Source organism: Danio rerio, chromosome 15 (assembly GCF_052040795.2).
Source record: "Danio rerio strain M-AB ecotype USA chromosome 15, GRCz13ab, whole genome shotgun sequence".
NCBI classification, from domain to species: Eukaryota; Metazoa; Chordata; class Actinopteri; order Cypriniformes; family Danionidae; genus Danio; species Danio rerio.
The window spans coordinates 9343801-9358721 of record NC_141035.1 but is presented as its reverse complement, the minus strand read 5'-3'; the positions used below and the strand labels follow the sequence as shown (position 1 = coordinate 9358721).

The following is a 14921-nucleotide window of genomic DNA, read 5'->3' as shown; positions in this document are numbered from 1 at the left end:
TTTTGAACCAGCCGCAGCACATACCAAAAGGTATAAGACCAAAAAAATAGTATTTCTGAAGCTAAATCCTAATTATGGAAACAAATACATTAAAGTAGTTTTTACACCATAATTTGGCCATATACAGTTGAAGTCAGAATTATTAGCCCCCCTTAGATTTTTTTATTTTCTTTTTAAATATTTCCCAAATTATGTTTAACAGAGCAGGGAAACTTTCACAGTGTGTCTGATAATATTTTATCTTCTGGAGAAAGTCTTATTTGTTTTATTTCGGCTAGAATAAAAGAGTTTTTAATTTTTTAAACACCATTTTAAGGTCAAAATTATTAGCCCCTTTAATCTAAATGTTTTTTCGATAGTCTACAGAACAAACCATTGCTATACAATTATCACTCTAACCTGCCTAGTTAACCTAATTAACCTAGTTAAGCCTTTAAATGTCACTTTAAGCTGTATAAAAAATGAAAAATAGCCAAATATTATTTACTCTCATCATGACTAAGATAAAATAAATCAGTAATTAGAAATAAGTTATTGAAACTATTGTGTTTAGAAATGTGTTTTCTATGTTAAACAGTAATTGGGGAAAAAAGAAACAGGGTGGGCAAATAAGTCAGGGGGGCTAATAATTTTGACTTCAACTATATGATTTATAAGCTATTTAAGATTAGCCTACATGTTTGCTATTGTAAGTGGTTTTATGTTTTAGAATAGAATAGGGAATATTCTCCATAATGTTTGTAAAGAAATATAGGCCCTGCATGTGGCATTCACATTAATATGGAAAACAAATGCACATTTTTACCAAAACTAATATTGGATTAAAAAAAAAAAAATGTGTATGCACGTGTAAAACATTGTGAGTAAATCATTTGTTAAAATGCAATGCAGATTTAATGCAAATCTTCTCTAAAGACGTTGTTACTCCGCCTCATTTAGAGCATCATTACAGATGTTTTACATTACAAATAGCATGGTTCAATCGACAAATCTGCGACAGAGCAACTACGATTTTGGGAAACACATCACAGCATCCAACTATGGTAGCTCAGCTGTGAGTTATGTCATTGTTTGGGAAACGCATGCCAAGACAGTTTGCAGAGGCTAAAGATTATAATATCACAAATATCGTTCAGTTTCTTTCACAGACATTTTAAAAGACCTCAGTGTATCATTTTAGTTTGGCGTTTTAAATATTTACAGTTTTTATCTTTAAAAAAGTGCTGGTAGCTATTTTACTTGTATCTTATGAATAACCAAAAAGCATAGCCTTACAGCCTAAAATCTTCAACTGAAGAAGAAAGTCGTCTGCAACTTGAATAACCTCGAGGAGAGCAAAATAAAAGCACTTTTTTTTGTGAATAATAAAGATTCAAATGGAAGATGATGAAGTGATGGCCTTTCAGTTGGATGTAGATCAACATAATAAAATATAAGTCTCAGCAACTTCCAGTTTAACATTATTCCAACCTTAAATATCATTGCCTTTAACTACATTTTCCTTGATGCTACTCAAAAACGTCAGCTAATGCCATAACTCTTTAGCTCTTCACTTCTGAATAAGATCAATCTTCACTACTTTGTTTGTCGACTTGCATTATATTATTTCTACATATCAACAATCCTAAATGTGCAGTTTGTAATGTTGATTCATAGCTTATAATGGTTTATTGAAAACAGTATATTACCTTAATAGCTGTAAATAGTTCATTTCAACCTATTTATTTATTTATTTTTTTCCAGAATTTAAAGCCCTTCAGATTTGTTTAAGACCACTTTTTAAATTCGTCTGACTAGAGTTACACACTTTATCCCTCCAGCCCAAAGTGAAGCAGAAGACTTCACTGTTTATAGTCCAGCTTAGGGAACTGATCTCTAGGCCTTCAACTGAGCCCAGACTTGCCCGGAAAGCTGAAACATGTCAAGTTTGAGAAGAGCTGCTCGTCTCGATCTCTGCGAGAGTTTACTCGTTTCTCTATAGCAGCATCCTGCTCTCGCCAGATGAGTTTCTTAATAACTGTTGATTACCCATAATTAAGTGCTTTGGCACAGTCAGACATGCTGAAGGCAACTCTTCACATTACTGTCACCGTTCGCCTACATCATTTGACAAAAATGTGTTCTTACGGCTGTTACTGTAAGCAGTGCTGCAGTCTCTGATGTTGAGTAATTATTTAAAGATTGACAATCCTTTCATGGTCATACACTGGTCCAGCAAGAACCAGTACGGAACCAGTATGAAGTAGCATAAACGAGGATAAAAACACACAGTGCGGACATAAGCATTCAACACGTCACCGTTTTTTTTTTTTTTCAGAAAACCTGTTTATAAAGGTGCTGTTTACTTGAATTTTCACCAGATGTTGGTAAGAATTTAAAAATTCATATACGCAAGGAAAACAAATGTAATTAGTTTACAAATGAAATTATGTGTAGCAAAATGAAATGACACAGGAAAAAAGATTGAACACATGAAAAGGGGAGGTGTGGAAAGTCAGTGAAAGCCCAGACAGCAGCTGAAATCTCTCAGTAGTTCTTCAGCAACCCTCTGCCCTTCGTCAATGTAAAGTAGTATCAGCTGTTTAACATCTACATTAGCAGGATGATGAAGATGAAACCAGAGTGGACATTGCAGTGAGACAATGATCCAAAACACTGCCAAGGAGACTCTCATAAGCTTTCAGAGAAAGAAAATCAAGCTGTAGAATGGCTCAGCCAATCACCTGACTTGAATCCGGTATAGATTACAAATTAAAGATCAGATTTGATAGACAAATCTCCCAGAACCATCAAGATTTCTGTGAAAAATGTCACCTGAGTAATGCATGTGACTTCATTCTCCATATCAGAGACGTCTTTAAGTCGTCTTCTTTTAGATATTGTGCTCTATTCAAAAAAGGGCGGAGCTACAAACGCCTATGCATCAGCATAGCGGCAGATTCAAAACAGTACTAACTGCTACTTCTCATTTAGGGCTGTCTATGCTAATGAGGGAGAGATTGTGACTAATGGGCGGTGCTTTCCCCCTCTGATTACACCTAGAGAGGGAGAATGACAATCAAAGTGTTTCTGCAGACTGTTTTTATGAAATTTGATTATTAAAAAAATGTATTTGTACCATTAGCGGCTGGCTATATTCACAAACTGTTGGAACACAACTGTGTTTAAACCACTGTAAAAGTGATTTTTGCGTAATATCCCAGATATCAAAGAATTCTGGCCCAGATTTGGCATAAATCTGGTGTGAGAAGGTCAACGGGGGTTATCAGGCAGGCCCACAGGATCAATGCGAAGACTCGTCTGTCACTGGGGTCTTACAGGAATCGGTCTCACACTCTTTGCTCTTCCATGACCGCCACAGCATCAGCTCAGGATACGGCCTGGTCCAGGATTATGGATGCCTTGATTATTGCAGTTTTTAATAACTGTAAATGGTTGTTTTGCTGGTTCTGATGTGTATTTCAGTGTCTGAAACCTTTATTTATTTGTTATCGAAAACACTGCAGGGTTCAGCGCTGAGGATTTTTTTTATTGGTCCGATCGGGCCAATGGTTTATTTTTTACTTTGCCCTACCAACATTTTCACTGGCCACATATATTAAATAATGTATCAAAAATAATGTTTGTAATTATTAAAATGTTAAAAATAATTTTAAATAATATTTTTAAAATGTATAATGAGCAAAATTATATGTAAACAAAACAAAAAGAGCAGTATGGAAAATGTGAAAGTATTTTATTTCTGTTCGAAATTATTTAACAAAAGGTGGCCTCAATCGGGCCAGTAATGATCCCGTTTACTGTCCCAAGCACCTCTCACACTGGCCCCGGGCCATCGGGTAGTCCTTATTGTTGAGCCCTGCACTGATAATTCGTCATTTATAACAAGTGCGGTGTGTGTCGCTCTGACCAGCGCTATGTAGTGAACTCATCAAGGGTTAATGAGCAGCCGCAGACTGAACTGTGAAGACAGGTTAAAAATTATATTGATTATTACAGGCTAATAATGTTGGTTAACAAGCGCCAGTTGTCATTCAATTAATATTCAAAATAAACAACCTTTAATTTTTGGTAAAGTATTTTCCCCATGTGCTATCCTGCTGTGCTGCTGAGGGGTAGAGGATATTTGCAGCACAAAGCAGTACAGAATAATGACGGATGTCGATCAAAGATTATGTAAAAGTCACAAGAATTCCTACATAACTGTTCACACTGCGGTTCACACATTGCAAAAACATATCAGATCTGTGTCTGATTTAATACCACATATGAAAGTGGCACAAATCGGAATTGAGAACATCAGATTCCATGCAGTTTGGGCTGTTCACACTGTCATGACCAAAAGAGATCTGAGTCACGTGTGGGCAAAAAAAAAAAAAAAAAATCAGGGCCACATTTGCGCGCTGTGTAAACGCAGCTTATTAGTAGGGCTGCACAATATATCGTTTCAGCATCAATATCGCAGTGTGATCATTCCCAATAGTCACATTGCAGGATCTGCAATGTCGAGTCTAGATTATAATGAACTGTTTGCATGTGTCTTTGAGGCCTGTGACTACATCAGCATTTTTAATAGCATTCTGGCATTGAAACCCTAATAAGATTTAATTTTATTGATTTTTTTATATAACTAAGACTATGCAGTAATATTTTACTGCTGATTATTTAATTACTGTACCTCAATACTGTAAAAGCAATAGCACATGTTTCTTTTCATTTATATCTTTTCTTTATTGTGTTTAGCTATGCTGATGCACCTACAGAATCATCCCAATCAATCATTTAAAATGATCAATTCTTTCCAAATAGAGTTATTTAAGTCATCTAGTGAAATTACATTAAAATCACAAATGTATATATAAATATATAATGTATTTTTCAATGATATATATATATATATATATATATATATATATATATATATATATATATATATATATATATATATATATATATATATATATATATATATATATATATATATATATAGCAGAATTAATGAAATATGGCAATGTCAGATTCATCCAATATGGTGCGGCCCTGATTATTACACAACTCTCTGGAATGCTTGCTTCTGATTGGTCAATCATGACATTACAAAGGTATGTTGTGTAAGGGTTAAAAACACATTCCGGAGGACATTCTCTTGAAATTACATTGGAAAGTCACATTAAAAAGTCTCTTTTGATCAATTGTATGCACATTCAGTGAACCTGGTATCGGGTCTGTGACGTCATTAACTTTCACTTTAAGATTTAAAGGACTAGCATTGCATCATTGCATCGTTTGAGAGTGTAGAATCTATATTTTATGCACACATGCATCACTTTGGTTTTTATTCTACTGTACAAAAGCTATTTACACTTAAATACACAGTATTTTGGAGACCCGAGCTGGGCATTGAACATTGGTTCATTTTCATATGGTTCATATATGACACATGTACAAGTTATAGCTCAAATGAAAGCTCTTGCCAGTGCTCATACGGTTCTAGCATTCTTTTTACTGAATTATATTCACATATCAAACAGTTGCCGAATGAATCGCGGTGTTTCCATGGCGCAGAAGTGACAACAATACATTTATGATCAATAAACAGCCCCAGATAGCACAGACAGCTGTCATCTCTTACCTTATGCTGTGCTCTTCAGGGTCATTTCTCCTCTGTTTTTGAGGTGATGTGCATTAGTAATCTTTTTATAAGTCTGATGTGGTCCAAACACAGTGAATTATGTTTGATCAAACAAAGGAATAGTGAAATATGAAAACAATGATCGCTCCCTGTGGCTTGAATAGCACCTCTCATCAGTTGGAATACAACAACTTTTGCATAGATCATGGTAGAGACATTTTTCTTTTTTCCTATGATTACAGAAATGTGCAGGAACCACCAAAATTAATGACAGCACGCTAGACCACACAGAAAGAGGTACACTTTCAAATTTGAGTTTATAAAAAAAATACAAAAAGCACCTCTTTTTTTAGGTGTTTATTATAACACAGACAACATATACAGGTATTTGAAACACTTTCAATAGTGTTTTATGAAAATTCATAGGGTTTTCTTTAAAATGATACCATATTTTTGCATTTACACCTCTGCATGATTTGGGAAGCTTTTAAATTTGGATAGGCAAAATCCAGGCGGAAATCCCAAAATAGCACTGGAGTTTATGGTGCTGTGTGGAAGTATAAATTAACTGTATTCATTTAATTCAAAGTTTTGAATTAATTACAAATTTAAAGGAACATTTCACCCAAAAATAAAATTATTGTACGCATATGATTTTCCTTCTTCTGTTGAACACAAAATAAGATATTTTAAAGCCAATGACTTTCATGTCATTTAATTCTCTTAATAGATTATTGAATGAATTAGTAAGTGAAACGGTTAAGATGAGCAGTTTTAACATATATATGAAATCACTCTTTCAGGTTTTACAGAAAGACAAAGTTACGTGGATTTCAGGATATGGAGTGTATCCCGTGTGGAGATCCACCACCACCATATGAAACTCACTGTAAGCACTTTTATTCATTACATTTGATGATTTTTATTCCTCAGGTATAACGGTCAAGATATTCGATCTTATTATAATTGAATCAGAATTCCTGTATAAATTAATGTTAAAGTATTTAAATGTTTTATTAACCAGAAAGTACATATCCTGTCATTGTTTACATTTGTTCTGTAAAATTTTAGCAATTATTATTATTATTATTTTAAATAGTGAGTTTTTTTTTTGTTTGAAAACAAAAGAATTGTTCATAGTTGTTCAGAAAACACCTGAACAGCGGTAAATAATACCAAAACCACACTCTGTAAAACCTCCTATAGAAACACTTTGTCTCTCTCTCTTACTCTCTCTCTCTCTCTCTCTCTCTCTCTTATATATTTATATTATACATATATGTTGTCACAATAAACAAGTTAATTAAAGAAAACGATTAATAAAAGTATTCAATAATAAATGATAAGAACCGAGAGCTTTATTAAGGGATAAGGGGGTTCAGCCTTTTTCTCTTATATGATGGCATGAGGACACATACTGTACTGCTAGATGGAGACACTTTTCATTTTCTCCCAAAATATAATGGAGTTTCTTTATATTTGTGGCTTGCTGGAATTGTGGTTGAATGAGAGCTACAGTATGTGTGTGAAGTAAGCATCTCTGATATTTGCTGCAGTGAGTGAGGAAATGCAGCTAATCCTCCACAACTCCAGCAGAGCAGTGTGGACACAGTCTGAGCTCTGGGCTCCTCCAGCTGCGCTTGTGTCGGCCCGTCTCCACACTCAGGCGGTACCGGCTCATCAGCTTTCTCTGACCGGGGCGCTTAATGTTGGTCAGATACGGGGCCAGTTCATAACCAGGTTTAATCTGGTGGAAGCACGCTAACTTTTGTTGTACTTTAGTTTGCCAATTGAGTTTATATTCCTCCTGGGTAATCATTTCTATTTCTTTAGTCTTTATATGTTGGGACTGGGTTTGTGAATTTAGTTGGTGTTTTTCCACCAGATAGAGCATGGGGTCGATGAGAGAGATAGAGTCAGAACTTTCCTGCTCTCTTCTGGATTTCTGACAGCAGAAGGGGACTGCCTAGTTCTGCTCTGCAACCAAGGCTAGGTGTGCTTCTGTGAACTCTGAGGATGATTTTGCAAAATTCCAGATTCCCATGATTATCTTTCCCAAAACCATTAAAGCACCTATCAACCTTCCAAAAACAGCCCAAAACTGATTCCGATGAGTTGTGCACCTTTATATTCAAGCTTTATATCGAAATACACTGCACCAGTTTGAATACGTGACTTTGTTTCAGGTGTTTAAGGCATCAGTTTACAATGTTCACGTTCACTTATGAAAAGACACGATCAGGCTGGTGATGACAGGTTATTTTGGGGTAATCCTTTAAAAGGGGTTGTCACACAAACAGTTGCATTAATAATAATCTGTGCGATGACGAGTCGCTCGGCGCTGGTGATTCACACTGCTGCGTTTTACAGTGCCTTTTTACAAGTCAGAACACAGGCTTGGGTCGTTGGAGGCTCTCAGTGGCATGGTAAACACAAAGCGCTGTATTGTTCTCCATTTCTCTGCGCTGCTAATTGGGCTGGCTTTACGGGAGAGACTCATCAAGAGCTCATGCTGCTGAAAATGAAGTGTGACGGCCAGAGTTTCAGATGCCCACAGCTGCTGGATTGTGTGGCTTTTGACTTTTGAGATGCTGTGCATAGAGATTTCAGGTCATTTCAAGAGTCTGAGCTCGGCGTGGAATCTGAACTCTGCCTTATGTTGTTTTTGGATTTGAAAAGTTTATAAAGTTTATAATAAGACACATGTGCCATCTGGGATTTATCAGATTTTAGCATTTAGTTTTTATAGTTAACATATATAAATATATTTATAAATGTATGTAATTTATTTCTTTAATAATTTATTTGTTTGTTTGTTTTTGTCATATGATATTAATTTTAAGAACTGCCAGAAAAGAAGAATAGTAACTGCCAGACAAATAAAATAAAAGGTAATGTACAATGTAACATAAAGAATATATATATATATGGACCAATTTATTTATTTACCACCAAAATAAATAATAATGATAATGTAACTAAGAATTCAAGAATACAAAAAAGTACTAAAAAATACCTATTTATTTATTTCTTTATTTATTATTATTTTAAAAATTTATTTATTTATGAGTCATATACATTTATTTTTAATAATTTGAAAATAATAATAAACAAGAATATCTGTTTATTTATGTATTTATGAATCAAAAAATATTTGAGTCATTGGAAAAATAAAGGATATTTATTTATTTATTTCCTTATAAGTAATATACATTTATTTATGAGTCATTGCTAAAATAATAGAATACTATTTATTTATTTGTTTGTTTCATTATCTATCTATTTATTTATTTACGATTATTATTAATTAATTAATTAATTTATGAGTTATACATTTTTATGAGTCATTGGAGAAAAAATGAAATAATATTTATTTATTTATTATATTTATTTATTTATGAGTCATAAACAAAAAAGAGAAAAATATTTATTTATTTATTAATTTATTAATCTATATTTATTTATGAGTCAAATAAATTTATTTATGAGTCATAAAAAATAGAGAATATTTATTTATTTATTTATTTATTTATATATGTATTTATGTATGTATTTTTTTTGTTTATTTTTATAGGAGTTTATTTTAGGAATTGCCAGACAAATAAAATTAAAAAGTAAACAAAGACTTAAAGAATACAAAGAAGTACCTATTTATACATTTTTATCAGTTATAGAAATTTCATTTAAGAGCTGCCAAAAATACATACAATAATATTAAATAGAATACAGAATTTAGGATTACAGTACAAAATAAAATACTTTGTATACTGAAAATGTTTTTTCTTTGTTGCCATACTTTAATAAATAGAATAAAATACAATTAAAACAAATCAAATTATGATGATGATGAAGATGATGTTTATGATAATGACGACTTTGTCAAATTGAAAGTGAAAGCAAGAGAATAATAGTGAACTCCGCACACAGCAAATCTCTGAATGCTAAATAATTGACATTAAAATAGGGGCTGTCATTTGTTAGAAAAGTATGAACAAGTTGCAGACATCAGAATAAGACATTTTGCTTAATTAGTGCCAATAATTGGTCAGTAACACTTCAGAATAATTATCCATTAATTCTACTAACATTAACTGCAAATGAATGATCTTGCAAACCTTTTATTAAATATAGCTCAGCATTATCTAATGCAGTGGTTCCCAACCTTTTTCATACTGTTTGATCTTTTTCTTCGCCTCTGAAGAATCACTGCATTTACATTTCTCTGCCGATTTTGTTTTAATTTGCCTTTACGACACGTTGACAAGCACATTTCGTGAGTGAGCAAAATTTTAATAAGTTATTTATTTTAATTATTTTTACTATTATGTTGGAATTTACATATATAGGGCTGTTGATTTTGGGAAAAATCATAATCACGATTATTTTGGTCATAATTGTAATCACGATTATTCAAAACGATTATCAGTTAAAGTCAAAATTATTAGCGCTCCTGAGATTTTTTTTTTTTATATATATAAATATTTCCCAAATTATGTTTAACAGAGCAAGGAATTTTAACAGTATTTCCTATAATATTTTTTTCTTCTAGGCTTATTTGTTTTATTTTAGCTAGAATAAAAGCAGATTTAAATATTTTGAAACCAATTTAAGGTCAATATTATTAGCCCCCTTAAGCAATAAATATTTTGATTGTCTGCAGAAGAAATTATTCAATGACTTGCCTTATTACCCTAATTAAGCCTTTGAACTGCACTTTAATCTATGCTTGTATTTAAAAAAAAATATCTAGTAAAATATTATGTACTGTCATCATAGCAAAGATAAAAGAAATCAGTAATTAGAAATGAGTTATTAAAACTATTATTATGTTCAGAAATAGTAATAAAAAAACTTCTTTCCATTAAACAGAAATTGGGCAGGAAAAGTGTTGCTAATATTCAGGAGGGCTAATAATTCTGACTTCAAGTGTATATATACAGTTATTTTCCACCCTGCAAAGGAAAGAGAAATAAATACAATAGAATAAAAATATTAAACAAACTGTGCTTTAAGCATCTTCACTGTAAGAAACACTTTAGCTACAGCAGTCCTTCAGTCAAGACTAGTGAGGGATTTTCTCGTTGTTTGATTAATAATCATAAAAACAGGCGGCAGTAGGAATATTTCTCGCTGTTTCTTTGGTTTCTCTTTCACGTGTCTTTTGATCCTCAACTCGTTTGTTTATTACACAAATGAGGGTTAATATAAATAATCACTAAACACCGCATTTTTGACACCTATTTGACCATTAAAGCGCTTAAATGACTTTTGATGTCTGCGCTCTTCTGCTCGTCTCAGTGTGCGAATGAGAGCAAATGCTGACCGGCCGCATGCTTCTGACTGAGTGTGCGTGCTGCACGCGGTCTTTCGTGCTTTTAAAAGCAACCCGTGTACAACTGGAAAAGTGGCGGTATATGATGCAATAATCATTTATCTCGATTAATGCTTTTTTATAATCGTTTGAAATCGAATTAATAATCGATTAATTGTACAGCCCTATATAATATTGAAGCATTTTTATGCATTTTTCTACCTCAATACTTATCCTCTCCAGCACAGAAAATGCAGATTTTCTTCAGCGCTATCCGTGATGCAGGATCTCCTCTGGCATTATTAGACACCGGCTGCCTGAAACTCAAAGATCTGATGCTTTTAATGACTTTTCGTGGGCCCGGGGCAAACACGCAGCTGCGCCAGCAAACCTGTCTTCAGAAACGACCATAAATCCAGAAACACCCGGCTCTCCTTGGCTCGTCCCGAGAGCCATGAAGAAGAAAACACAGCATTTATCGGTTCCTCTCACTTGCTTTAATGTGTTTCATCTGCTGCTGTCTTTTCTTGTCACGGGATAGCTCTAAATATTTGGCAAAGGCCCTCACAGCTGTCCCATCTAAGCGTCTGAACTGATGCGAAGCCAATTTTCTGCTGGCTCCGAAAAGGGTGATAGTAATAGAACCTGGCATTTGTGCTTTTGAGAACGCCTCTGTTTTAAAGGGGACATATCATGGAAGTCCCAACCTAGAAAACATGAAAAAGGACAACCCAGTATCTTCGGGTAATAATTTATCTGCAGGCTGCTGGGAAAAGACAGATTCTTCAACGCTATTTCATGGAAGTTATTAGCTTTTTGATTTAGTGGCTAATTTTATATGAACTCATTTAGTTCCATTTAGTGCGATTTGCTCATTCCCCAATGACGGTGGGGTTTATGGGCAGGGTTTAGTGCCTTGCCCCTTTTAAAAAGCACACGTTCATACAAAACTCAGAAATAAAGGTACAAAATCTGTCACTGGCAGTACCTTTTCAAATGGTGCACGTTTGGTAGCACATTTGTACCATTTAAAGTAAAAATTAATACTTAAAGTACAAATGTGTACCTCATAGTACCTTAAGTTCTAGCATCAGGGGAGTGTGTGTTTTTTTATTTTTTTTTTGAGGGTTTCTGCAGGTGGTTTGTCAAGCCCACTCACCTGTGTGAGGAACACTTTATAATGCATATAATGCAATTTATGCATACGTTTTTTTTTTTTTTTTTTTTAATTGAGCTATGCCGTGGCTTGTTGTGCTTCCATCTTCGGTCAGCTCACTTTCTGATTTGATATTTCTTCATTTCATGTGATGATCTCTAGTTCAATATGATTCTCCAAACACATTAAACACACCTAAAACAATGTTCGCCGATGAGCGGGCGCAGCCAATTGAATCTTTTTGGCTCGAGACTTCCGGTTTAATTTACTTCCATTCATTTTTAGACGTTAAAAACTGCTTGTTTCTCTGTTTAATGTTGCAAACTGATATTTACTTATTACATTATTCTACTTGGTCTGTGTAGTCATGCAAACATTTGTTTGTAGAGCAAGTAGCTTGACCGTTTTCTGCCGTTTATTATTCCTAGTCATTTCTCCCATAGGAAGTTCTGAAACAATCGCGAAAACAGGCACACTTTTGCATTTTAGAATAAGGTCAATATCTTAGGAAAATCTGATGCGAAAATTTTTAGAACCTCTAAGATAATCAGGACATTAGGATATTATTAGCCCCTTTAAGATGTTTTTCTTTCCTTTTTGGTTGCCCATTGCTGTTGTCCAATGACTTGCCTAAATAACCTAATATAGTTTAGTATCTAATTAAAAAATTTACCTTAACTTTAACCTGAATACTAGTAGGGATGCACTAGGGCTGGGCGATAATTCGTTATCAATAATTATCACAATATAATTTTTCCATAAAACGGTAAGGACAGTTCGATAATTGCTCGATAATATTTACGCACTATACGTAACGCTGCGCAAACATTTTACAGCCTGCCTTTCCGGATGCCACACGTAGTATACAAGTTTACAGTCGGTGCACTTGAAGGAGTAAGAAAAAAATAAGGTTAAAAACGTCTCAGACATTGTTAACAAGAAAAGTCACTAGTCTTCAGTAGTCTGGAGCTACTTCATGTTAACTATCTGACATAAAACACTATTGTGCTATGCAAACTGCGCAGACGACTCGTGCCATCAAAAGCAGGCAACATCACAAACCTGTTTCATCATTTAAAACAATACCAGCCTTATGAAGATGCAACGAAATTACAAACCCAAACAAGTGTTGGTAAACCAGCGCAACTACCTTACCTCATGTTCATGAAAGCCTTGCCTCACGAGATAAACCCCCCCTATATATATATATGTAAATGTAACAATATTGTAAATACCGTCATACCGCAATAGTAATTTTTTTCAATATTACCGTAGGCACATCACTCAATAAATCATATCTCTCTGTCCGAGAAACCTCAGTCCCAAATGAGAGGGTTTTTTTTTTTCTGTTGCAGGGGACATGCCCAGAGATCCCAGCTTTTACCAGATTATAGTAATATGATAATTTTCCCTAAAAAACCCATCTCTATATCTAAGTGAGTGAGTGATTAAATGTTGAATGTGATGAGTTTTCAACAATACTAAATTGAAACTATTTTTTATATGGTTTAATAGTTTTTTGTTATTAAAATTGAAAAATTAAGGTTCCTGTTTTGAAACTTACAGATAGATGGCTAATTTGTATGCCATTGGTATGTTCTGTGCTAAGGTAAATAAACACTTTTGGCACTTTTTTCGAGTCTATTCATTAGTTTTGTTTTTCCTGTAAATTATTCAATAAATACTGTACCATGTATGTGTATGTATATGTATGTGTATATATATATATATATATATATATATATATATATATATATATATATATATATATATATATATGTTGTGTAATGTGTAACTTAATTTTGATGTATATTTTGTTGGTTGGTTATCTACAGCATAAACAAGAAGAACAAATAACATCTGAGGTGAAGCGCTTTAAAACAAGCCCGCTATATGCTTTAGCGCCAAAACAATCCATCAAACTATTTTCACGGTTTCTTTTTAATTCATCAATGAAGCCCGGTTCGAGCAGAATGAGCTGGACAGTCTTTACAGGCTATCCGCAGCACTTATAGTATTGTTAGATTGCCTGGGAAGGATAAAATCGGTCTGAAGGAGCTCAGAAGCTTGTTGTGTGAATGGAGTGGCTCCCCGCATATCTCGCCGTGATGCGCGATTGATAAAATGAGAGTCTGCATAGATCCATATTCGTGTCAGTCTGTCAGATAAAATTGGTTAAAACACCTGCGAATATAACGGAGATCTGCGCATAACATTGCGCCCGCAATATGCGATGTCAAGAGGGTGACTGCATAAGTAAGGTAAACTGCACACACTTTATGATGTAATGTGTAGACGCGTCTCTTCAGCAACCCTACTGAAAAAAACTGCTTAAACCAGCCTTGGCTGGTTGGCTGGTTTTAGCTGGTTGACCAGGCTGGTTTTAGAGGGGCCCAGTCAAAACCAGCTAAGTCCAGCTTAAACCAGGCTGGTCAAGCTGGTTTTAGTTGGATTTAGCTGGTCATTTTCCTGCCTGACCAGCAAGACCAGGCTGGAAATGGCGGAAAACCAGCCTGGAAATGGCCAAAACCCCTCTAAAATCAGGCTGGTCATCCAGCTAAAACCAGCCAGCCAGCCTAGGCTGGTTTAAGCTGCATTTTTCAGCAGGGAAAGCATAACTGAACATTTAAATGTCCATGATTAATCAGTCATCAATAAGGTCTATCGATTAAAGCATTATCGACAATGAATAGATCATCAAGTAATCATTAGCATCCCTTAATAAACTGTATTAAAGGATAAATTTTACCCTAAATTCACCATACTCGCCATTTAAAAGGAAAATTCATCCAAAACTGAAAATTCTGTGACCATTAACTCAC

General features: G+C 34.2%; 1 protein-coding gene across 6 annotated transcripts in view; it reads left to right on the top strand.

The window, feature by feature from the left end:
* The window catches only part of tnfrsf19 (tumor necrosis factor receptor superfamily, member 19), a 76015-nt gene that overhangs the window by 33207 nt on the left and 27887 nt on the right, over positions 1-14921 (top strand). For all 6 annotated transcript variants that reach the window (XR_015508660.1, XM_087283075.1, XM_087283074.1 and 3 more), the window contains 1 exon segment: positions 6436-6521. Coding sequence is in view for 5 of the 6 variants with exons in the window: in XM_087283075.1 (XP_087139201.1) it covers positions 6436-6521 (86 nt within the window). In the remaining variant the exon portion in view is untranslated.